At 43.6% G+C, this 26,030-nt stretch overlaps 1 protein-coding gene across 1 annotated transcript in view; it reads left to right on the top strand.

Moving 5' to 3' along the window:
• SLC17A7 (solute carrier family 17 member 7) overlaps positions 1-26,030 on the top strand; it is a gene marked incomplete at its 3' end in the record, with an annotated part of 57,501 nt that overhangs the window by 23,758 nt on the left and 7,713 nt on the right. The window contains exons 2-9 of the mRNA XM_083376585.1: positions 13,819-14,071; positions 14,893-15,011; positions 15,737-15,851; positions 19,032-19,119; positions 19,928-20,014; positions 21,618-21,760; positions 22,770-22,919; positions 23,978-24,110. Coding sequence (XP_083232711.1) covers positions 13,819-14,071; positions 14,893-15,011; positions 15,737-15,851; positions 19,032-19,119; positions 19,928-20,014; positions 21,618-21,760; positions 22,770-22,919; positions 23,978-24,110 — 1,088 coding nt within the window. The remainder of the gene's footprint in view (positions 1-13,818; positions 14,072-14,892; positions 15,012-15,736; positions 15,852-19,031; positions 19,120-19,927; positions 20,015-21,617; positions 21,761-22,769; positions 22,920-23,977; positions 24,111-26,030) is intronic.

The following is a 26,030-nucleotide window of genomic DNA, read 5'->3' as shown; positions in this document are numbered from 1 at the left end:
TTCTAGGTTGCTTCTCTCCTTGATTAGTTTCCATCCGTTGCTTCTTGTCCTGCCTTCAGATGCTTTGGAGAATAGCTTGACTCCCTCTTTGTAGCAACCCCTGAGATATTGGAACACTGCTATCATGTCACCCCTCGTCCTTCTCTTCATTAAATTAGACATACCCAATTCCAGCAACGGTTCTTTATAAATTTTAGCCCTCAGTCCCCTAATCATTTTAGCCTTCAGTCTTTTAGGTAAAGGTAAAGGTTCCCCCGCACATGCGTGCTAGTCGTTTCCAACTCTAGGGGCCAGTGCTCATCTCCATTTCAAAGCCAAAGAGCCAGCGCTTGTCCGAGGATGTCTCTGTGGTCATGTGGCCGGCATGACTAGATGCCAAAGGTGCACAGAACGCTGTTACCTTCCCACCGTAGTGGTCCCTATTTTTCTACTTGCATTTTTACGTGCTTTCGAACTGCTGGGTTGGCAGAAGCTGGGACGAGTAACAGGCGCTCACTCTGCTATGTGGCACTTGGGATTTGACGTGCCAAACGGCCGATTTTCTGATCGACAAGCTCAGCGTCCTAACCCACTGAGCCACCACGTCCCTTAATGGTCTTTTAGAAAGTTCAAATGCTGGTGAAAAAAATAATCTTCTGATCAGTTTACAGAATTTAAAGAGCAACTGGAGAAATATGAAATGCTTGGGTTATGCATTGGTGATAGTTAGAATTTCCAACTCAAGTTAACTTGCATATTTGCAAAAAATATATATGATAAACTTAGGAAGTTTAATGCCTATCAGTTTGGAAGTCAAACAAATCCAGTCAAAAGTAAGATAATTTCTTTATATTCAGGATAATGTTTAGGTATCCAGAAACATATATATTTGTAAGAACAAGTATCAAAGAATTTGAAAACTGATCCCCAAAAGGTTTGTATGTAAGCTGAGAATGTCCCAAAAGTTATTGATTATATGTGCCATCAAGTTGGTGATTCCTTGGGAGTATATAGACAGATCTCCAGTTATTGCCAAACTAATTTTTCAGGTGACAGATAAGGAGAATTATTAAATGCAGCATGTCAGAACTATTTAATTAAATCAAATTAAAAGGAAATGAAACAAAATCCAATATAGGTTTTGTTGTAGCCCAACTATTTTTTTGACAAGTATTCTCTCTGAATTACACTAATTTTCTTATTTCTACTGAAACCTTGATATAGAATAAAACAAATCTTCCAAGTTGAAGGATAAGCACTGATAGAAGTTTTTAAGTAACACCCAATATGACATTATCATGCAAATGATGTAAATACTGTCATTTGCATCAGTCCCAGAAGTGGGACTGGGAATTCTGGGAGTTGAAGTCCATAAATCTTTGAGTTGCCAAGGTTGAGAAACACCATCTTAGATTGAGAAGTAAGAAAACATCCTCGACAAAAGTATCTCTAGACCAAGGGGAGGCAACCTTGGCTCTTTTATGACTCGTGGACTTCAACACCCAGAATTCCTGAGCCAGCATGGCCAGCTCAGGAATTCTGGGAGTTGAAGTCCACAAGTCATAAAAGAACCAAGATTACCTACCCCTGCTAGACCATTTCCAAAAATATTGGCAGGAAAGCTGCATGGATTTGTTTATGATATCCCTAGGAACCAAGTTTGACTTGGAGGACCATAAGAATAACAGATTTTTCTCCTATACAGGTAGTCCTTGACTTACAACAGTTTGTTTAGTGACCATTCGAAGTTACACTGAAAAAAGTGATTTATGACCATTTTTCACACTTAAGATTGTTGCGTAGTGGGTTCTGGAGAGCAGGAAGGACGCCGAGATGATGAATACAGCATGGCAGATCTTTATTAGGTGGAAGTGACTGTACTGGGGAATAGGGGTTACCTGCCCTCCTTTTATACCTGGCCAGGTGAGCAGCCGGCCAATGGGTTTGAACCTCTGTTTCCCGCTGAAACTGGGTTCCGCCAAAACAGTTACAGTTCAACGCCCCCTGGTGGTGACTGCTTTGTAAGTGTGTATGTGTTCTCTTCACCTGGATACATAACAAAGACCATTGCAGCATCCCCACGGTATGTGATTTACATTTGGATGCTTGGCAACTAGTTCATATTTATAACAGTCACAGTGTCCCGGGGTCATGGTCATGTGACCATCTTTGGCGATCTTCTGACAAGCAAAGTCAATGGGAAAGCCAGATTCACTTAATAACCCTGTTACTAATTTAACAACTGCAGTGACAACTGCCACTTAACAAATGTGGCAAGAAAGGTCGTAAAATGGGACAAAACTCACTTACAAAAATTCTCACTTAGCAACATAAATTCTGAGCTCAGTTTTGGTTGTAAGTCAAGGACTACCTGTGTTCATTCTACTTTCAGTCCAATTTCTTTCAATCCACTTCCCTCCCAAGAGCCAGCCTTGAGACTCCCAAATACTGCCTCTCCCACATTCTTCATCCCTTGTAACTTCTTCACAAATTGTGTTGGTAGTTCATATCCTTTCTGATGTCCTCTGCCATGTGCACAAATGAATAGACTTCAGCATTAAAGTGCATATTAAAAAGTCACACATCTTTTGCTAAGCAGTTTCTCACCAGTCATCATTCTCGCTTATTTTTGAGTCTACAAATGTCTTGAGAGCAATTTTTTCTATGTGCTCTCATCACATTCTCACCCATCACTTATGTCATCTAGCAGAATTATTATCCCCCAGGATTACACTCATTCAAAATGTTGCACAAGTTGTACCCAAATCCATCTTCCCCCCCCCCATTATTTGCCTTCATTGGAAAGTAATGTACAACTGCTACAAAACTACGGATTCCTACTGTCATATGCATCTATAATAACCTCCTGGGTGATATCAATTCCTAATTTCTGACATAGGTTTAAGCACTTTCTTTCATATTGAAACCTACATCTTCACTTCTCTGCATTTATTAATCAGTTTCTTTCCACAAGGTCAGAACACTTTGATTTAGTTCTATTAGATCCTTCTCCTTTCTCTTTCTTTTAGATGCACAAAGATGCTTTTTTCCATTCCTGCCCTTTGTTAATTCATATCCTTTACTATTTATTCTATGCTATGGCAAATCTAGACAGCATACTAAAAAGCAGAGACATCTCCCTGCCAACAAAAGTGCGTATAGTCAAGGCCATGGTCTTCCCTGTTGCAATGTATGGCAGTGAAAGTTGGACCATAAGAAAGGCTGAGCACCAAAGAATTGAGGCCTTTGAACTATGGTGCTGGAGAAGACTCCTGCGAGTCCCTTGGACTGCAAGGCTATCAAACAGGTCAGTCCTAGAAGAGATCAACCCTGATTGCTCTTTAGAAGGCCAGATCCTGAAGTTGAAACTCAAATACTTTGGCCACCTAATGAGAAGGAAGGACTCACTGGAGAAGAGCCTAATGCTGGGAAAGGTTGAGGGCAAGAGAAGAAGGGGACGACAGAGAATGAGGTGGCTGGATGGAGTCACTGAAGCAGTAGGCGTGAGCCTAAATGGACTCCAGAAGATGGTAGAGGACAGGAAGGCCTGGAGGAACGTAGTCCATGGGGTCATGATGGGTCAGACACAACTTCGCAACTAACAACAACAACTATTTATTCCTCTTATTGTACAAGCTACAGCATCTGTATCCTGAAGTCATCACTAGATGGGACCGTAGTTGTTGACTTTCACACCTATTGTTCCTTCGGTCAATAGAGGTTTTCAAATATAGGTAGTCCTTGTCTGACAGGCACATTTGAGCCCCAGATTTCTGTTGCTAAGCAAGCCGGTTGTTAAGGAAATTTTGCCCCCATTTTATGACCTTTCTTGCCATAGTTGTTAACTGAATCAATGCAGTGGTTAAGTTGGTAACAATGCGGTTGAGAGCGGGCAACTAAATTTCATTTTTGATGTGTGCCGTTGTGCCCACAGTAAAAAATGACAATAAAGACTATCTTACTCTTATTCTCCAGTTGCAACCATTCATTTAGTATTCATAGTCATTCAAAACTACAACAGCTTTGGGGAGGGAAAAGAGAATTACAGCCAGCCCTCACATTTATGACTGACACAGCATCCCACAGTTACGTGGTCAACATTTGGATGCCCCTATTCAGACAGAACTGAAGAAGCTTCTTGGGTGAGAAGTGAAAAGTCTTCAAGGAAAAACAAAGCCCAGTTGCCTCTTGAAAAAAACACCTTTGGGACAACCATGACCTGGATGACTGAGACTCTTCATAGGCATGGCAAAAAGGGTCATAAAAATCAGGCACAACTCAGTAGCTGCCTTGCTTAACCATGTAAATTCTGGTCCCAATTGTGGTTGTGAGTTGAGGACTCCCTGTCGTGCTAGCTTCTTTGGTTGGGCATGCCGACTTTTATAGGAAGATGAAGTTTTTGTACATAGCAGAATAGGAAATGCTTGTATCCGAACCCTCTCTAGACCCACTAGAAGCAAATTAGCACTTTGGAGAACATTCAATAAGATACCAACTTACAGCATTGCCTTGAAGTTCAAAACCACAGACTAATATCCCACCTTTCCTGTGTGAAACGTTAGCGACGAACGTTTTGAGTTATTTCTTTGAGGGTCTTTTGATTGTTAGACATAAAGACGTCAGTTAAATGGACAAACATGGATGTGTTTTCCCCAGCCTGGTGCATCTGGGATACATTTGGATCCTTAGGTCCAGAACTTCTGGAGGTCACTAGATAAGAAAAGATTTGATGAGTTCATAAAAGGCCTGAGCAGCATCAAAGCTATTGTGGCTGAAGCTGTAGTAGGAATTCTGAGATTGTCTCTGGAGGACAATCCATCAAAATTCGTAAGATTTACTTTCGAGGAAACCACCCTGAAAATCAAGTATTGCCAGTCTGTGCTGGATCTTCTGGATGATTATAGAAATACTCAGCCTCTGTGATTGTTTCTGCTCTCCCCTGTGGTTAGTATCTAGTGCCTAGACTGGATATTATAAGGCGGAAGAGAAGCAAGATCCTACAGTCTGAGAAGCTTATGGTACTATTCAAGGTCACGGCAAAGCTGCTGGCAGAGGACAGCACAGCCAGGGATATTTAAAACCGTTCCTCCTAAGCTGCCAGCCGGCTCCACCACCTAGAGCTGACGTCAGCACAAGGGATCATATCCAGAGTTGTGCAAAATCCGGAGGTAGGCAGCATGCTCTTTTGCAAAGGGCAGAGAATAGAGCCCAGCCAGCAGAAGTAAATCTTCCTCGGGACAGGCAGAAAGAAATATGGAGGAAAATACTGGAATCCTGGAATATGAGCATTTTAAAAGTTCACTTGAGCCCAGCGCCAGGGATTAGCATCTGAAGGACCTGCCAGGGTCTGCCACAACCAACCTGGTTGTCCATGGAGATTCTCAGTCATCCAGGTCGTGGTTATCTCAAAGGTGTTTTTTCAAGAGGCGACTGGACTTCCTTGTTTTTCTTTGAAGAGGTTTCGCTTCTCACCAATAGCCCTCTCTCAACAGATACGACATCATCTATCTCCAGTCTACAACACCGTCCTTTCATCAGCTCCAAGAGGGCTCCACGCCCATTTGCGTCACTCAGGCGGCCTTGAGGACACAGATAAACCTCCAAGTGGCCTCAGTGACTCTCCAGAAGAATGCAAATGACCAGCTCTCTGCAAGGAGTATAAATCCTTCCATTTCCCCACCATCCAATCAAAGCTGGAGAAGCTTCTTGGATGAGAAGCGAAATGTCTTCAGAGAAAAACAAGGAAGTCCAGTTGCCTCTTGAAAAAGCAGCTTTGGGACAACCAACCTGTCCATGCAGTAAATGTCCACAACTCTTCTTGGTTAAAATCCTGTATACCCATCTCTGAAATGACTGAGAATATCCCAGCATGAGACTTGTTCTGTCTACTGCCAGCCTCTACCCTACCTGTCTTACCTATGTTCTGACTCACTGCCAATTGGTGCTGTCCTGATTTGTCTGGGGAAGTATGTGGATAAGTGAAGGGACTGGTTGAGCCTTCCAGTTTGGCTGCCCTCCCTCTTGGGTGACAGCCAATAATCCTGTGGCAGTGCAAAAACAAATGGGGTGAATCTGTCTACCAGGCTTTATCCACCATCTTCATGGGCTCTTCCTCCTTTACCCCGATCTGTTGAAACGCAGGCTAAATAAAGTTTTTTAGAGAACAGCTCTCAGGGCATTTGTACACGGCTGAATTGAAGCACTTTCTACCCATCCTTGAGTGGGTGAACCACTCATTCAATTGAAAACTCTTGCCTCCTCCTCCTGTCTCTGTTGCCTCCATAGCTGTATGTAAGCAGTGGTCAAAAAAGTCAAGATGGTGGCAATTAAAAGTCTTCTCCCTCCCTCTCTCTCTCTCTCTTTGCACGTGGTTTGTGCAATGCTCATAAAAAAAAACAGGCACAACATTGATTGTACTGTCAGAGCCATCATCTTGATCTTTTGGACCAGATCTGTGGTCACTCCTGATGGCCTCCGTATCGAGGTTCTGCAGTAACTCGGTTTCCCTCAAGGTAATGGTTGTCAAAAACCAAATAGATTTTATAGGTAGGCCTCGAGTTACAACTACAATTGGGACAGGAACTTCCATTGCCAAGTGATGCAGTTGTTAAGGGAGCTGCACCTGATTTTACGATCCTTCTTTTTTTTTTTTTTTGGTCATGGTTGCTAAGCTAATCTGGCTTCCGACATTAACTTTGCTTGTCAGAGGGACCCTAAGAAGGTTTTGAATGGCCATCAAGTGACCTCGGGATGCTGCAACCATTGTAAGTACAGGTCAGTTGCCAAATGCCTGGATTTCGATCACATGGCCCTGGGGGAGTCTTGCGAAAGGAATAACCAATAACCAATCAGAATAGAGCTGGAAGGGACCTTGGGAGGTCTTCTAGTCCAACCCCCTGCTCAAGCAGGAGACCCTATACCAGACATGTCAAACACAAGGCCCGGGGGCCGGATCCGGCCCGCAAAGTGGTTTCATGCGGCCCGCGAAGCCACCCTGGAAACAGTGAGGGAACGGCCCCCACTGCCTTGGCCCTGGCCCAGAGACCCTCCTCCTGCCAGCGACCCTCAGATCCGTCCCACTCCTGCCCAGGCCCCCATAGGCACCCTTGATATGAACGATGTAGAGCTGGCCACGCCTACCCAGTAGGCCACGCCCACCCTGGCCATACCCACCTGGCCCCCTGAGGGCAACCGCAATGCTGATGCGGCCCTCAATGAAATTGAGTTTGACACCCTTGCCCTATACCATTTCAGACAAGTGACTGTCCAGTCTCTTCTTAAAAAACCCCAGTGATGAAGCACCCACGACTTCTGAAGGCAAGCACCCACAAATTGTGACAGTCATAACTTCAAGGACTGGTCACAAATCACTTTTTTCAGTGCCGTCGTATCTATGAATGGTTGTTAAACAAATGGTTGTAATTAGAGGGCTACCTGTACTGTGCACAGCTTGAGGTTGCTCTTGGGTGGCATCGGAAAAAGGGAGAAAATAATATGGTTTTTTTTCCCTCAGTTCCACTTAATTATGGTACAAATATTTTTTTTTTCTTCACCGCATCTTTGCCTTTCTCTCACATCTCGTTCATGACTGAGACAGCCTTAAGTTTTTGCCAGCTGTGTCAGCATTAAAGTAGTATTTTCCTCGTTATTCCACCAAGAGAGAGACTTTTTGAACAGGGCTCCTTCCTAAGAATTTTAATGCAAAATTTGCCTTTGTTACAATTTGTTCAAGGTTAGGTCCTTTCTACCTAAGACAGATTGATTAAAGGGGAAGTAACAGTGACAATTTGCTGGCAAGGAGAGGATAGCAGCTATTCCCAAAAAAAAAAGAAAATCTTCAGATTTAGCAACAGCAATAGCATTTAAACTTATATACCGCTTCACAATTCTTCGCAGCACTCTCAAAACATTTTACAGAGTCAGCATATTACCCACAACAATCTGCGTCCTCATTTTACCGACCTCGAAAGGATGGAAGGCTGAGTCAACCTTGAGCCGGTCAGGATCGAACTGCTGGAGTGAGCAATAAGTTGACTTATGGTTGTCTTATATAACATATCAATTCTTCAACAGGTCCTCTGAAATCCCCCCCCCCAAGTTCATAGTTTATAGATAAACATTGAAACAGGAATATAACATTGATTATTATAACATCCTGCGCATCTCTATAATATTAATCAATATATAAAAATATTGGGAAATCAATATTTTCCCAAAAAAGTATTGAATAAAATAATGTCCAGTATTTTGTATCCATGTCAAATAGCCTTTTTGACCACAGCCAGAAATTAAAGGCAGCAAAGACCACCCATATTTTTCAAAATTCCTTACAAAAGCTCTGCATTGCTTTTGTGTAGGACAACAAACAGCTACAATCATAATTTCTTAGAAAAACAGCGCAGCGAAATGTTCAAGTGGCATTTTTTTAGACCTAGGTAGAATGTACTTTGTTCAGGTATGCTCCCCTAATTTTTAGAAAAGTAGAGAGGTACCATTATACCGTACTGACAGGAATTCATGGGTTAAGTTTTGTGTGTTTGACTTTTGTTGAAAGATATGGGAGAGAAATTCATAAAACGAGTGGTTGTGTTATCTGTGGAAAAAATTACAGTGCCACTGGTATTTCTCCCAGTGTAGTCAACTCAGCCAATCCGTGAACAGATTCTCTTCTAGGGGGTGGGAGTAGAAGAGTGATGTCAGACCTTAGAAACAGGATGCATCGCCATTGGCCATCACAGCTTGGAATTCTGAGATTCGCAGTCCAATCTCTATAAAGGTCTCCATTTTTTATATATATAGGTGGTCCTCGATTTAAACAGCCCACTTAGTGACCAAAGTTACAACGGTACTGGAAAAAGTGATTTATGGCTGTTTTTACACAAACAACCATTGCAGAATCCCAGAATCCCATGTGATCAAATTTCAGACCCTTGGCAATTGACTCAATATTTATGAAAATTGCAGTATCCTGGGATTGTGTGATCCCCTTTTGCGACCTTCTAACAAGCAAAGTCAATGGGGAAGCCAGATTCACTCAACCATGTTACTAATTGAACACCTGCAGTGATTCGTGTAACAAGTGTGGCAAGAAAGGTTGTAAAATGGAGCAAGATTCACTTTACAACTGCCTCGCTTAGCAACAGAAATTTTGGGATCAGTTGCTGTCGTAGGCTGAGGACCACCTGTATTGATGGCAAGTGTACTGCATGTACCTGGAAATTTCAACTAAGAGTTCAGAGTTAAAAATCTGGAAAGGCAAAGGGGTGTTTTATAAATCCACAAATCCCATGTCCCATTTCTTTTGCACTAGTATTTGATGCATCTCAACTAGTTTCACAGGTTTAATAAATAATTCAGCAACTAATGAAAGGAACAGAGAATGATAGAAATAGAGGCCAGAAGTAGAAACGGAGGTGGAATTTTACTAAACGTACCAAATTAGCACTTCCTGAGTGAGACAAAAATACAGTTGTTCTTTGATATTCACACCTCTCTGAATTCTGCAATAGTGTTCTTACTTTTTTAAGGCATGCAGAATGTGCCTTAAATGTAGGGAAACGATGCATATATTTGCAAACACGGCATTAAAATGCATTTGTATTCAACCACATAGTATATGACCATACCAAGAAAATTGGTAGGCAGGATACAAAAATACAATACAATACAAGCTACTGCTAAGTTGTAAGCCACCCTGAGTCTTCGGAGAAAGGCGGGATATAAATGTAATAAAAATAAAATAAATAAAATAAATAATGAGAAAAAGGCACAGGGAAATATGTACGATTTGGGGGGGTAGGGGCAGCCCAAAGGAAAAGGATAGGGAAAAAAAACCAGGCAGAAATGGAATGCAATGAATTTAAGGTTGAGAAAATGAACGCGGGCCATTCTGTCCATCTGGTCTCATAAGCACTGGGGAGTTTCAGATAGATGTAGAAAATTTCCTTGGCGCCAGAACCGGAAACGTTACCGTTGCAGTCCTGTGAGGCAGACGAAGGCTGGAAAGGTACGGAAGACTTAGAAGAAAGGCAGGGAGGATTTGGGGATGAGGGAAGAGAGGGTCAGGAAAAGCAGGATTGGGAAGAAGGACCGTGTTCCTTGGTTGCTAAGCAAGAGAAAGAATACTTGGGCCTGGAGCCGAGACGGAGCTCGCAGCCCATCTGCATCGGCTCTGCTCAGAACAGCTTCTGCGTGGGTTGCACCCGCCTCTCCACCAGGCTGACAAGACGGTATGGAAGAGCAGGAAGAGGCTGGTGACGGACAAGGACTTGGGAGGGCTCCAAGCTTCTCTACAATCCTTGGCAGGAGAGAAGAACTTTTGCAATTCCTTCTCGCAGCCGCCTAGTTACAGGTCACTCTGCTTTCAAGTGAAGCAGAGTCCATTAATTCTTCAGTACAGGTTGGGAAGTAGGCCAAACTCCCCTTTCCATTCATTAGACCAGGATGGGCCTGTAAGGCAGTCCCAGGGCCACCAGAAGACCACCACCCCCAAACTTGGTAGTACCCCTAGTACTGCTAAAAATTGATAACGGGATAACAGAAGGAAGGGACCTTGGAGGCCTTCTAGCCCAACTCCCAGTTCAGGCAGGAAGCCCCCTACACCATTTCAGACAAAATGGCTGTCTAATCTTTTCTTAAAAACCTTCAGTGTCAGAGCACCCACAACTTCTGGAGGCAAGTCGTTCCACAGATTAAATTGTTCTAATTGTCAGGAGATTTCTCCTCAGTTCTAGGTTGCTTCTCTCCTGGATTAGTTCCTTGATGAGAGGCTTTCTTGCCCATCGGAGATAAGACGTACATGAAAGTTGCCAAGACCAAAAATAGATTTAGTTTAGGGTTTTTGTTTTTCTAAAATAACTGTACCACATTTTCCCTAGGAAAGGAAATATACTGACCTGCCCGTGTATATCCCCTTCCCTATAGTTATGGGACAGTCCAACCCTCCTGGCATCATTAGCCTGCCTCCTGTGGTAGGACCTCTTCCCATGCTAAGTGCATCTGCCAGTCACGAAACAGTGCTCTTCCCTACATTATTGATTTCGTTTTATTGATTTTATGTCTGGTATTATCCAAGATAAATCTCTTATTTTGCATATATGAAAGCAATTGAGCTTTTCTCTATTTTGTTGCTCACCAACTCACAAGAGTCAGTGAATTCTGATGAGCACCAGGAAGGCATAAATTGAATCTCTGCCTTCCCTTGTATTTGCAAGGGAAGAAGGTCAAAATATAATTCCTTACTTGGTAAAAAAAAATAGAAACTTGTAAAACACATAGCTATATTGCAGGAAGTTTGAGAGAGAGAGAGAGAGAGAGAGAGAGAGAGAGAGAGAGAGAGAGAGAGAGAGAGAGAGAGAGAGAGAGAGAGAGAGAGAGAGAGAGAGAGAGAGAGAGATCAAATGACAAGAAGTAGATGGAGGCCACACCTGCATGATGGAAGCCCTCCATGTTTTTGTGTGTGTTGCAATGCACAATGTGTGTTAAAAAAAAGACAGGACTTTGGTTGTGCAGTTGCATCCAGCTGTATGCCTTAGAATCAGTTAATGAAGTGATTTTTCAAGAAATAGATAAAATAAAAAGAATAAGGCCAGAAAAATACGGAACTCCTTTGCTGCCATCTAACAGTCATGTGGGTCTCTGCAGCCCAGAGATGGAGGCTTTAATGAAGAATGCCTGGGCAACCTTATTATATGTTAAATATGAGCCTTCTGCTATAATACCTGTATTTTTATATCATCCCTGACAAGAAATTCGTCTTTAACACTGAATCTGAAGAAGAGTACTGTCATACTGGCACCACATCCACAGGGAGAAAATTAAGCAGTGGGGTACCACAAGGTTCTGTCTCAGGCCCAGTATTATTCAATATTTTCATAAATGACTTAGATGAGGGAATTGAAGGGGAGCTCCTCAAATTTGCAGATGACACTAAACTGCCAACACCCCAGAAGACAAACTCAGGATCCAAAAAGATCTTGACAAACTTGAACAATGGGTCCTATCCAACAAAATGAGTTTCAACATGGAGAAAAGCAAAGTTTTACATTTAGGTAAGAAAAATCAGGGGATGCGGTGGCTCAGTGGTTTAGGACGCTGAGCTTGTCGATCAGAAGGTCGGCAGTTTGGCGGGTTGAATCCCGAGTGCCGCGTAACAGAGTGAGCGCCTGTTACTCGTCCCAGCTTCTGCCAACCTAGCAGTTCGAAAGCACATAAAAATGCAAGTAGAAAAATAGGGACCACTACGGTGGGAAGGTAACAGCGTTCCATGCGCCTTTGGCGTCCAGTCATGCCGGCCACATGACCACGGACACGTCCTCAGACAAGTGCTGGCTCTTCAGCTTTGAAACAGAGATGAGCACCGGCCCCTAGAGTCGGAAACGACTAGCACGCATGTGCAGGGGAACCTTTACCTTTACCTTTTTAATAAAAATCAAAGATACAAGTACAGACTGGGCAAGACCTGGCTTAAAAACAGTAACTGTGAGAGGGACCTTGGGAGTCCTAGTGGACGATCACTTAACCATGAGCCAGCAGTTTTCAGCAGCAGCCAAAAAAGCTAATACAATCCTGGGTTGTATAAACAGAGGCATAGAATCAAGACCACACAAAGTATTAGTACTGCTTTATAAAAACCCTAGTAAGACCACACCTGGAATACTGCAGCCAATTTTGGTCACAAAAAAGATGTTGAGAGTCTGGAAAAAGTTCAGAGAAGACCAACCTGGATGATTAAAGGCCTGGAGACTAAAACATACAAAGAACAGCTGCTGAACTTGGATTTGGCTATGTTAAGTTGTGGGCTCTGGAGAGCAGGAATCATGACACGAGGCTGAGTACAGAATAACTGACACTTTTATTCTTGCTGGAACTGTACTGAAGCTTGGGCTGCAACCAGCCATAATATATAGTTTAACCCCTAGGCGGCATCCAATAGGTTTGAACCCATGCTTGCCACCTTGGGTTGACCAATTGCAGGACCGGAGATGGCCTGTCTGGGTTGCTGGAGAGCTGTTAGCTCCTCCAGCAACGCACGTGGGGTAACAGCACAAGCCCAATACATAACAGGCTAGTCTAAAGAAAAGAAGAAATATGGGAGACATGATAGTAGAATTCCAGTATTTGACAGGCTGCCACAAAGAAGAGCACGTTACTTTCCAAAGCACCAAAGGGCAGGACAAGAAACAATGGTTGGAAACTGATCAAAGAGAGAGAAGCAATCTGGAATTGAGAAGAAACTTCCTAACAGTGAGGACAATTAACCAGTGGAACAGCTTGCCTCCAGAAATTGTGGGCACTCCATCACTGGAGAGGCTAGACAGTCACTTGTCTGAGATGGTATAGGTCAGGGGTAGGCAACTTTGGCTCTTTTATGACTCATGGACTTCAACTCCCAGAATTCCTGAGTCAGCATAGCTGACTCAGGAATTCTGAGAGTTGAAGTCCATGAGTCATAAAAGAGCCGAGGTTGCCTACCCCTGGTATAGGTCCTCCTGCTTGAGCAAGAGGGGGCTGGACTAGAAGACCTCCACGGTCCTTTCCAGCTTTATGCTATTCTAATCGAATCAAATCTGTCTAGATTTTTCATTGAAAATAATACAGGTAAGTCCTTGACCTAGGACCACAATTGGGACCAAAATTTTGGTTGCTAGGGCAAGGTGGTTGTTAAGTGAATCACTGCCACTGGCCCAAAAGCAGTCACCAGCCTTCAGGCTTAAGTGAAGACTAGAAGTCCTGATTTCCTGGGGTTCAGCCCATCACCTTTACCACTACATCAAACGGCTAATTCTGTCACATACACCCATTTTTTGTTCCCACCCTGCCTGCCGTCTCCACCCCCAGAATTCTAGAACGGAAGCAGCCCGGCGGGGAGATCATCGAGCTGACAGAAGAGGGGCGGCCTGTTGCAGTGACCGAGAAGACCCAGCCCGTCATAGACTGCACCTGCTTTGGCCTGCCTCGCCGTTACATCATTGCCATCCTCTGCGGTCTGGGTTTCTGCATCAGCTTTGGCATCCGATGCAACCTGGGCGTGGCCATTGTCAGCATGGTTAATAATAACACCGTCTACGAAGGGGATAAAGTCATTGTGAAGGTGAGGCTGTTTCCGTCCTCCGTTAATGGAAAGTAACTTGTGTTTTGGTTCAGGGTTTTTTGTTGTTGTTGTTTCTTGTTTTTTGTAGGGAGGCATTCATCTCAAACAGACATTCTGCACCTTTTTTAGAATTCTGCAGGATGCATCGGCTCAACAGACGAAGACGAAGCTCTAGAAGTCCGAGAAGCCTGAGTTTATAAAAATACAAGCCACCACTCACATAGGAAACAAAATGTACACACTTCTTAACAGATGCTTCATTTCTAAAAATAAACATCAGGAAGAGAGGAAAAAAAACCTGCCAATCAGTGGTGGGATTCAGCCGGTTCGCACCACTTTGGCAGAACCGGTAGCTAATTTTTTTGTTGTCCAGGCCCAGAATGGACTTCCGGAAGCGGCATCCACGCAGAGACCCGGTGGTTCGCATATTTGAATCCCACCACTGCTGACTATCACTTACGGGTTTTCCCTAAGCCTGGGCGTTCTGGTGTCAGGTCTCAGAGGAAAGCACTCTTCACATTCTCAAAAGCACTCTTTTCAGCCTCCGTTCAGGTTAATATGTGCTGTCAGCTGTGCACGTACTGTAAATAAGTTGAACTGCTGGACTTAAAATGGTCCACGTACAATTTCATTTACCTGAAATGATTTTCTGCAAGTCTTTCTCTTCCTTTTTTCTTTTCTGCAGAATGCGATAAACTGTCTCAGTTGCATTTCTCCAAGTTGCTCCAAGTCCTATCTAGGAGGTATTATAGGTGCTTCCAATCAGGAAATGCCTACTCATGTGTCCCCCTGTCTTTTGTTTCTTATCCTTTCCTGCTTAGAAAGCTGAGTTCAACTGGGATCCAGAGACAGTAGGCATGATCCACGGGTCATTCTTCTGGGGTTACATCGTCACTCAGATCCCAGGGGGGTTCATAGCACAGAAATTTGCAGCTAACAGGTAAATGTTTTGAGGGGGAAAGTAGAATATATGTTTGTGTGTAGATCAGCTAGGGCAGAGGTCTCCAACCTTTTGGGCACCAGGGACCAGTTCCGTGGAGAGAGGTTTTTCCGCAGACCGGAGGGGGCGTGGTTTTGTGTGCTGCCTGCATCCTGTGGATGGGACTTTGCTTGTTTGTGCACCCCAGTTGCTGGCATGCCATGGCCCAGTACTGGTCCACGGACTGGAGGTTGGGGACCCCTGAGCTAGGGAATCTTCGGCCATCAAAATGTTGGTGTCTTGGTCTTCTGCTACTCATCACCATTGGCCATCCTGTCTGGGCTAATGAAAGTTAAGAGACCAGCAACTCTTGAAAATGCCATTAAATTGGGTCTCAGTTGATCTGAGCGTATAGACCCAGACCAAGATTATAGTTGAACAGTTATGATTCAAGCTGCATGTTCTTTTCTAAAGATGCCAATTTGAATCATACAGGTGGTTGACTGCTTTGATTAAAGGAAAAAATATATAAGTACTTTTGTTTCTACTTGGAAATCGCTTCTGGACTTTGTGCTTGGAGTGGGAAAAAATGAAACTTTGATTTTGGGTTTTACTGATTAGATGATTAGTGAAAAGAGCCACTCTAAACACTTTCATAGGAGAACGATGCAATAGAAATTCCATGCACAAAGTAAACAATGCTGTTAGCTACTACTTCTGCTAACACCCTCTTCTACTGGTTGTAGGGTTTTTGGCTTTGCCATTGTGGCAACCTCTACTTTGAACATGCTGATTCCCTCAGCTGCTCGGGTCCATTTTGGCTGTGTGATGTTTGTGAGGATCCTACAAGGGCTTGTTGAGGTAAGGCTGATCGCTTCACATGTTTATTTTTTTTTATTTTATTTTAATCCCATTTATATCCCGCCCTTCTCCGAAGACTCAGGGTGGCTTACAATCTAAGCACAAATCAAATGTGCTTAGCAATAGCCTTCATTCTATGTATATGCCTGCTTATTAGGGCTTTCGCCCCCCCAAGCAGCATTATTACAAAGTCAGCTTATTGCCCCCAACAATCTGGGTCCTCAATTTACCTACCTCAGAAGGATGGAAGGCTGAGTCAACCTTGAGCCTGGTGGGATGCGAACCTGCAATAATTGCAGGCAGCTGGTGTTATTTAAGGAGGCATTAGCCCACTGCTCCACCAAGGCTCTTATTTTGCTTTTGTAGCCACAAAGTTGACATGGGAATGGATAGGAGTTGCAGAAGATAAGCTTTCCCAATATCCCTAAGTGTTCCTCTTCACAGGGGTGTCAAACTGCCGGCCCGCGGGCCGGATGCATCATGTGGAAGCCGCACCCACCCCATTGCCAGCAATGGCAATACCGTCCCAATACGTTGCATGACGTCACGTGACGTCGCGAGTTTGACATATCTGGATTAAAAGATGACCCTTGTTCTTTCTTTCAACCCCACAATTCTGTGATTCTGTGAGCTTCTTCCACTTTACAGTAAATAAAGCCTGGCTGAATCTCCAGGGTATTGCAAGAATCCAATAAAAATAAACATTGGTCGTGAGCACTTTTATTGCTAACAGTAATAAACATTGAGAGATATTCAATTGGCTAAAAGTATCAACATCTAAACAGTTATCTACAGGTGTAAGAAAAACATCAAATCATGCCGTGCTATTGCCCTCAATGGGATAAATCCTGTTTTGCCCTACAAAGAGGTTCTTGATCTGCCTAACAATAATATTCCCTTACAGCAGCTCCATACAAGGTGCTTGCTTCTTGTATTTTTATCAGTTTTCCTCAGCCTGATGTGTTGGGCTTATAGCCTGCCACCATGACAAAAGTCCATGCCAAGCAAGCGCTATGGAAAGTGAAGATCAAGACAACCAAGGGGCAACAAACTGAAGAAGGCTGATTGATATCTCAGCTGTAGGATCAGCCCAATCATCAGATTGTCTAGAGGTGACAGATAGAGGGGACAGAAGAGTGAAGTTGGAAGACACAGCTCTGAATGCTAAATGGCCTGTCATAAGCCCCTGAATTGGTTGGCTGCTTGTAGGCATACTTTAGATTCTGTTCTCACATCTAATATGTTCTCAACTCAGAGTTGAAAAGAGATTCACTTCAGAGAGATCCATACTTGGAATGGGAGAAAGATTCCATTGTTCTTTATATATTGTTGTTGTTTTTGTTGTTAGCTGCGAAGTCGTGTCCGACCCATCGCAACCCTATGGACAACGTTCCTCCAGGCCTTCCTGTCCTCTACCATCTTCTGGAGTTCATTTAAGCTTATGCCTACTGCTTCAGTGACTCCATCCAGCCACCTCATTCTCTGTCGTCCCTTTCTTCTCTTGCCCTCAATCTTTCCCAGCATGAGGCTCTTCTCCAGTGAGTCCTTCCTTCTCATTAGGTGGCCAAAGTATTTTAGTTTTAGCTTCAGGATCTGGCCTTCTAAAGAGCAGTCAGGGTTGATCTCCTCTAGGACTGACCGGTTTGATCGCCTTGCAGTCCAAGGGACTCGCAGGAGTCTTCTCCAGCACCATAGTTCAAAGGCCTCAATTCTTTGGCGCTCAGCCTTTCTTATGGTCCAACTTTCACTGCCATACATTGCAACTGGGAAGACCATAGCCTTGACTATACGCACTTTTGTTGACAGGGCAATGTCTCTGCATTTTAGTGTGCTATCTAGATTTATATATAGAATTTATTAATTTTTATAGGGTTAGGGTATAAGGTGGGGTCGGGATTAGAGTTGGGGTTAGGGTTAGGGTTGGGTGTTTTGTAAATAACATTTTCAATATTTAGCAAACAGCATAATGTCTGGATACATGTATTTAACTAACAATAATAGATATAGTTAATTATCATAAACAATATGTTAATTAATCACTCAATAGCCTTCTTCTTGCTAATATATATTCAAAATTACATACCACGTTCCTTTCTCTCTGACTCATTTTTCTAGCCATTGATAGAAATTATCCCATGTTCTAAAGTACACTGAGTCTTTTTTCTCTTTAATCTTTAAAGCCAATCTATCCATTTCTGCACACTCTAGAACTTTCTTAATTAGTACTTGTTCTTCATCTTAGCAAGCAGAGTTGGGCTTGCCCTATTCAGTCATTTTATTATTTTATTTTATTTCATTTCATTTCATTTCATTTCATTATTATTTTATTATTTTGTTTTATTTTATTTTTCTATAGCTGTCTAATTAGAAACTCAGGGCAACTTTAAGAGAAATAAAAAAATAAGCCATCTCACATAGGAGCCAACTTCTCACAGTCCCACAACCAGAATAATTAAAACGACCCCACAAGGCTCCTGAGAGAAAAGCCAAATCTTTAGAGCCTTTCAAAAGACAGGCTGGTCGTCCGAACAATCCCAGACTTGGGGGAAGTAACTCTCCCAATAACCTAAGCCAGTTTAGAAGGATGCAATTTATTGATGCTATCAAAGGCCACTCAGAGATCAGGGAGGTCCAGAATGGATCCTTCCCCCACCTCCCATCCCAGTCTTTTCCTAGATTATCATGGGAGATCAGTGCCAATTTGGTACTCTGCCTTGATTCAGAAGCAGATCCAGATATCCACTTCCTCCAGAGTTTTCTGAAGCCTCAGAATGGCCACCTTCTCAACAATCTTCCCCAAGGCAAGTGGGAGACAGGTCAGAAATTATCCAATATGGTACAGTCTTCTTGGAAGGTCTTCTCGAGAAGAGGACAGCCAGCCAGCCATCTCTCTCAAGGACGAATTTACCACTGCTTGGACCCTCCAACTCATGATTTCCTGGGGAGACATTGACCAACTAAAGGACATGGATCTAATGCACAGGTGATCACACTGACCACTCTCAGGATCCTATCTACTTTCTCAGGGTCGACAGGCTTAATACTTCTATGAAATTTTGTCCCGTCTCCATGTATCTTATCACTTTCTTACAGAACAGTCTGAATGGGAAAGAGCTAAGAAACCAATGAATCTAATTTCTGCCCTTCCTCTTTATATTATTCTCTGCCCTTCACCTCCAGGGAGTCACCTACCCAGCATGCCATGGTATTTGGAGCAAATGGGCGCCCCCTCTGGAACGTAGCCGCCTGGCCACAACAGCTTTTTGTGGTAAGATAACCTTGTTTCTTAAAGCTGACAGTTGTTGACTTCTGGAAAGTTGAATCTTTGATCGAGACCCAATATTTTACAAGCTTAGCAACTTTAAGATATATAGGGACTTCAACTCCCAGAATTCCTCAGGCAGCATGATGGCCGAGGAATTCTGGGAGTTGGAGTCCACTTACAACTTACATTTGCCAAGTTGGAAAAACACTGATCTAGCCTTTGTGCAAAACTCTAGATCAAAACACTTCACTAGAGTTTTCCCTCTCATCCCATGGGTCGAATCATCACAGGACTGGTTTATGAACTCACTAAAAATGGCTGCTAAGTTGCTTTCACATTTTTGACTTATTGTTGCTGAGGCATTGTTTTCCATAATAATCTAGTAATAAAATTAAAATAGTGGTTGCTCCAAGCATTCAGCACAGTATCATGATATCCATCAGCGCTCATATTCGTAGGCAACGTATTTCTATAAGGTTTACTTGGAAACAATATAGTCTCACGCAGCTGTAAATATTATTAATAGTTTTATTTTGGAGCTTCTGCCCTTCTTGTTTCCTTTCCAGTTCAATTAGCGTTGCTGGTAAATTATTCAGGAGTTACACCTTAATTTCACCATTATTTATTAGCTCCCGTTCCTCTTGCGGGTAGGGTTTTATTGTCTGTTTTTCTCTCTCATGTAAAAATCACGACCACGACTAAGAATGGCATTTTCAAATCAAAGAGAAACTGTGGCATCAGTTCAAAGGCTGATGGGAATGAGGAATCCTGGCTTGTATATTTAGCTAATGTTTCCTACGTAACTTTCCAGGTTCTTATGCAGGGGCGGTGGTGGCAATGCCTCTTGCTGGGATTCTAGTTCAATATTCAGGATGGAGCTCTGTGTTCTACGTGTATGGTAAGTGAACTGGCACAAAAGCGATGGCTGCCATATTGGGCCGTTCTTCACTGGGACTTAACCAGAGCCCAAATATGCTTTAGCAGATTTTTTTTATCCTCCACGTCTCTGTGCCATTGCTTTCATCTCCTTCCCAGCCCAATAAGATCGCCGTAAGCCATCTCCTTCTGTGCTATCCAGATGTTAAAGTACAGGTGGTCCTTGACTTATGACTAATTGCTTAGCAGCCAGTTACGACAGACACCCTCCCCAAAAGGAACTTACAACCTGGAATTCAAGTTCTGATGGCCAGCTTCGACCCCCACCCCCACCCCCTCAAGGTGATGTGACCACATTTTGGGCAATCAGCAACCAGCCTGCATTTATGGCCGTTTGCAGAATTCCGGAGTCACGTGACCGTGGTTTAAAACATTTTTTGCAGGAAAAGGGCTTTAATTTCCAGTTTCTGGAAAAAAATAAAAATAAAAAAATCCCAAAGTGAACAACGGGTTGGCTTAGTGAATATGGCACTTGCTTAACAGCCACCACAAAAGAGGTTGTAAAATCAGGCACGGTCACATAATGACCTGCTTAACAACTGGGCTTAATTGTGGTTGTAAGTTGAGGACTATCTGTTGTAAATGTTTCCACTTATTCCACCACCGTCTGCAGAAAGCATCCAGGTCTGTTACATTTTGCCACCACCCATCAACTTGGCAAGAAGTCAGATCACTGGAATGATGGGAAACATAAGCAATTGAAGCCAAATAAGGATCGGCGATCAGAGTCACAAATTTCATGCTGAGTTAGTTATCCCCTGACTTAAAAGCGGTGACGAGCACGTGCACCCAAGAGTGGGGAAAATCATAGATTGGTCACCATACTACAAAAAAGATGGTGAGAGACTTTGGCAAAAGTTCAGAGAAGAGCAACTAAGATGATCAAAGGCCTGGGACTAAAACATACGAAGAATGGCTGCAGGACTTGGGTTTGGCTAGTCTAGATGAAAGAGGAAATAGGGGTGACAAGATAGCAGTACTCCAGTATTTGAGGGGCTGCCACAAAGAAGAGGGGGGTCACATTATTCTCCAAAGCACCAGAGGGCAGGACGAGAAACAATGGTTGGAAACCATTTGTCTGAAATGGTATAGGGTTTCCTGCCTGAGCAGGGGGTTGGACTAGATGACCTCCAAGGTCCCTTCCAACTTATTATTAATTATTATTATTATTATTATTATTATTATTATTATTATTATTATTATTATTATTATTATTATTATTATTATTATTATTATTATTATCTGAGAGAGAGAGCAACCTGGAATTAAGGAGACAATTCCTAACAGTGAGGACAATTAACCAGTGGAACAGCTTGCCTTCTGGAGTTGTGGGTACTTCATCACTGGAGGTTTTTAAGGAGACTGGACAGTCACTTGTCTGAAATGGTAGATGTTCTCCTGCTTGAGCAGGGGGCTGGACTAGAAGACCTCCAAGGTCCCTTCCAGATTCTATTCTATTCTATTCTATTCTGTTCTGTTCTGTTCTGTTCTGTTCTGTTCTGTTCTGTTCTGTTCTGTTCTATTTCTATCCTCTCACCGGTTATTCTGCACTTCTGTCTTTGCAGGGAGCTTTGGTATTTTCTGGTATTTATTCTGGCTGATGGTTTCCTATGAGAGTCCGGCCAAGCATCCCACCATCACGGAGGAAGAGAGGAAGTACATAGAGGAAACCATCGGAGAGAGCTCCACCCTGATGAATCCCCTGATAGTCAGTATTTGTATATATCTGTAAGTTAGCTCAGGGCTTTTCAACCAGTGGTACGGGTACCACGTGTGGTACGTTGGCACCTGGCAGGTGGTACGTGACCATCCTAGAAAAGTGGTAGCAGGGGGGGGGGGGAAATGAGCTGAACCGGTGGCAGCACCGCACAAGCCTGAGCAAGAGACGGCTAAAGCTGCAGGGCTGTCAGGGCTCAGCGGAAGCGCCAGGATCAGCACTGGGCTCCAGCTGGAACTTGGCACTGATCCTGGCGCTTCTGCTGAGCTTAGAAGAAGCACCAATCAGCTGGAATGTTGCAGCATCTCCAGGGTCTTGTGATTTACATTCAGATGCTTGGCGACTGATTCATATTTATGACGGTCACAGTGTCCTAGGGTCACGTGAAGTGACCAAAACCTGCTGCAACCACCCAGCAGAGGGGGGGGAATAAAAACCAAACACCCCCTAACCCCACCCCCGCTGCCAATCCTCAACAGAAATGTCACAAACAATGAAAACCTGGGACAAGAGGAAGAGCGCCGCCGGGCAGGCAGGCAGGTGTCTTGCTCAGCTGTGGCTTGGGGGGGGGACTTTTTTTCAGTGCCATTGTAACTTCGAACAGTCACTAAGCGAACTGTTGTAAGTCGAGGACTACCTGTACTTCATCATTTTTTCCCTTTTTTTTTCTTGGTCATCAAGTTTTTGATACCTTGCTAGGCGACTGGTGGTACTCAGATGTCGGCATATCCTAAAAGTGGTACAATGGGTGAAAAGGTTGAAAAGCCCTGAGTTAGCCAGCTCCTCTGTGGCGCTTCAAAATGCTCCAGGCAATTTTACCTTCATTTATTAAATTGCTTGCTTAATATAGTGTGTCCTACAGCTCTTGGCTTCCCACCCTGGGTGGATATATTCCCAGCGAGCACGTCTGTTGACTGTCCCATCTGGAACGTATAGAAATCATAAAACAGCCCATCTAGAAGGTATCAGATAACAAGAGGTCTTTGCTCCTTCTCTGCAGAAATTCAAAGCTCCCTGGCGCCGGTTCTTCACATCCATGCCGGTGTATGCCATAATTGTAGCCAATTTTTGCAGAAGCTGGACATTTTATTTGCTCTTAATCAGCCAGCCAGCCTATTTTGAAGAAGTCTTTGGCTTTGAAATCAGTAAGGTAAGAAAAGGCTTTTTTTTACTGGTTTGTGTTATGTGTGTGCACAGGGATACACTAATAGCTTTACTGCAGGCATTACCAGCACCTGGGCATATTCTGCAAGGGAGATGCTTATCCTCATTGGCCGTAGAAACTGGGAGCCTCTCTAAATTTTAGAACTGTAAACCATTTTGGTTTACACTTTGATTAAAGACCATGGATAATGCCTTTTAGGCGTGTAGTGTATAAACCATATCAATCAATATCCACTATTAGAAAAATTTAGATAGAGCAAGATTTGGGAAAGTGCCAAATTGTTATTATTTCTTAAAACGTGTTTTCGCGGCTGGAAAGTGGAATTGGAGTTATTTTTTTAAAAAAATAATAATAATTGCATAATGTCATAAATCTATTTCTGAAAAAGAAATGGGAGTTAGATACTGTCTCCCTCCAGGCCTTTCATCTTCTAAGGCGGGGGTCCCCAACCCCTGGGCTGTGGCCCACTACTGGGCCGTGGCCTATTCGCAACCGGGCCGTGCAACAGGTGGGCCGGTACACGCGCACAGCTGCACTTGTGTGAGCGGCCCAGCCGGGCGGTAAACCGATGCTCTGAAGCTCCAAAAGTGGAGCAGTGAGAGCAGAGGCTGAGTGAGGAGAGCACACCCTGCTGAGCTTCGCTGACTGACCCAAGGCTACCTGCGCAAGACTCCGGATCTGCGTTTGGAGCATCAGGCAGCCTCAGTGTGTCTGAAGGAGCATGAGACTGCGCCCCCCCCCCCAACCAGGGGTTTCTCTTCTCCGGGACAAAAGCTTTTGTAAATGGATGAAAGGCTTCGGGGGAGCGATTTCTTCGGGCCTTCCATCCAGCTTTTGGCACAGAGAAGCCTGAAGGAGCACGAAAGGCTCGCCCCTAAGGCTTCTCTTTTCTCTTTGTGTGAGGAGTTCCCCAGCCGGGCCGCCCAGCCTCCAAGGTTGGGGAACGCTGTTCTAAGGGATACCTGGATTTGCTCAGCTGTCTTTTAATTAGTACCTTCTGGTCTCTGGGATGCTGATTGTTTCTCTTCACTTTTGACACACAGGTGGGGATGCTTTCTGCTTTGCCCCACTTGGTTATGACCATCATTGTACCCATTGGAGGCCAAATTGCCGACTTCTTGCGCTCGCGAAGACTTATGACTACCACCAATGTCCGCAAGATGATGAACTGTGGGGGTGAGTGAGAAAGGCATCACTGTCATACAACAAGTGGTGGGGACAAGGGTTAGGATTGAGCAGCTACCTCTAGAGCCAGGGGTAGGCTACCTTGGCTCTTTGATGACTCGTGGACTTCAACTCCCAGAATTCCTGAGCCAGCACGGCTCAACTTGGCAACCTCTCTTTTCCCTCAGCATGGCTGGCTCAGGAATTCTGGGAGTTGAAGTCCACGAGTCATCAAAGAGCCAAGGTTGCCTACCCCTGGCTCTAGAGAGTATCTTTCTCTTTTCTTTCCTTTTTTTAAAAGAAAAATGAGATCGATAAGATACCCAGATCGAAAGAATGAGTACTGAGAGTCATTTGGCAATCAACAAAAGGCACTTGAATTCTTTAAAGCAGGGGTCTCCAAAATTGGCAACTTTAAGATCTGGGGACTTCCCCAGTTCTGGGAGTTGAAGTCCACAAGTCTTAAAAGCTGCCAGGTTTGGAGACCCCTGCTTTAGAGGAAGGAATGCTGTAGGACAGGGATAGGTAACCTCAGCTCTTTTATGACTCATGGACTTCAACTCCCAGAATTCCTGAGTCAGTTGACTCAGGAATTCTGGGAGTTGAAGTCCATGAGTCATAAAAGAGCCGAGGTTGCCTACCCCTGCTGTAGGATCACACTGTATTTCTTAAAATACAAAGGGGCAGCCTATGGAGTCAAGGTGATGCTATGTATCTGATCCCATCATCCCTAGCTGATATCAACCACGGTCAGCAGTTATGAGTTTTAATTCATAACTTAGTTTTAATTCATAACACAGGTCCTCCAAACCCAAAAACTTTGCAGACAATTCAGAGAAATCCTGTTTTCCTCTTTAATGAGGAAGAAAGATAGGTTTCCAGCACTCACAGAATAAAATCTCTGTTACATTTTTGCATCTGGCTTTAACGAAGTCCACGCTGGGTTTCCAACAGCCTGAGCTTAACCAGAGTGAAAGGCCTTGTACATCTTGTCTGTTCTTTCCTGAGGGGGATTTTCTCCGACAACTTGCCAGAAACCTCCAAACTCCCGTATGTGTGAAAGAACAGCTTTCTTTAAAAAAAAAAAGCACACCAAGACTTGGTACATCCTCCTCCAGGTGGGTTGGAATTACAATGCCTCAAATCCTCAGCCAACATAGTTATGGCCCTCCCGATGAGAACACTGGGAACTGTAGTCCACCTCATCTGAAGAGCACTGTTACAGGGAAGCTTCAGAAAACCTCCTTCCAGAATGGTCTGAAATGATCTCAGAATCTCAAAGTATTAAAATGACTGGCATAGTGCAGAATTTATCATTGGGTTTATTGATTATGTGCCATCAGGTCAATGTCAGCTCTTAAGAGACCACCCAGATAGATTTTCTCCACGATGATCTCACCTGTCTCTCACCTGGTCTTATGCCAATGATGATTATTGGTTTTAAACTGGGTTCTTATATTGCATACTAAGCCATTGTCAATGCTGCAAACATTGGATGTTTTTGCTCTGACAATATAAGAGGCAGCCTTTTCCTTTAAAACTGTTTTGCTTTGAATTAAATGAAGCTGGCCGGGTGGGGAGGGAGGAGAATGCTAAGCCGGTTGTTTTAATAAGATAAGGAATGGCACGCTATAGAAAGGAAGTGAAGCTTTGCATGTTAAACTAATTGGAGAATGTGATTTATGACGTTTAAACTAAGGGAGGGAATTGTGTTTGATACGATGTGTTCAGGGGAGGAGAATTCAGATTCTGGCATCCATCCATGAGTGCCGATGCTTCGTTCTCATTACTATAGACTTTTTAGAATAAACAATGCCTGAATGTTCTTTGATCTGTCTTTTTAGTCGGAACCATGACATCCATAACACGATTTCTTTAGTTTTAGTCTCATGAGATGTTTGAATACAGCTAACATTATTTGTAACCCATAGT

This window comes from Vipera ursinii (assembly GCF_947247035.1).
Source record: "Vipera ursinii genome assembly, chromosome: Z".
NCBI lineage: Eukaryota > Metazoa > Chordata > Lepidosauria > Squamata > Viperidae > Vipera > Vipera ursinii.
Note: the sequence above shows the minus strand (reverse complement) of the source record. Positions and strands in the feature narration are given on the sequence as shown.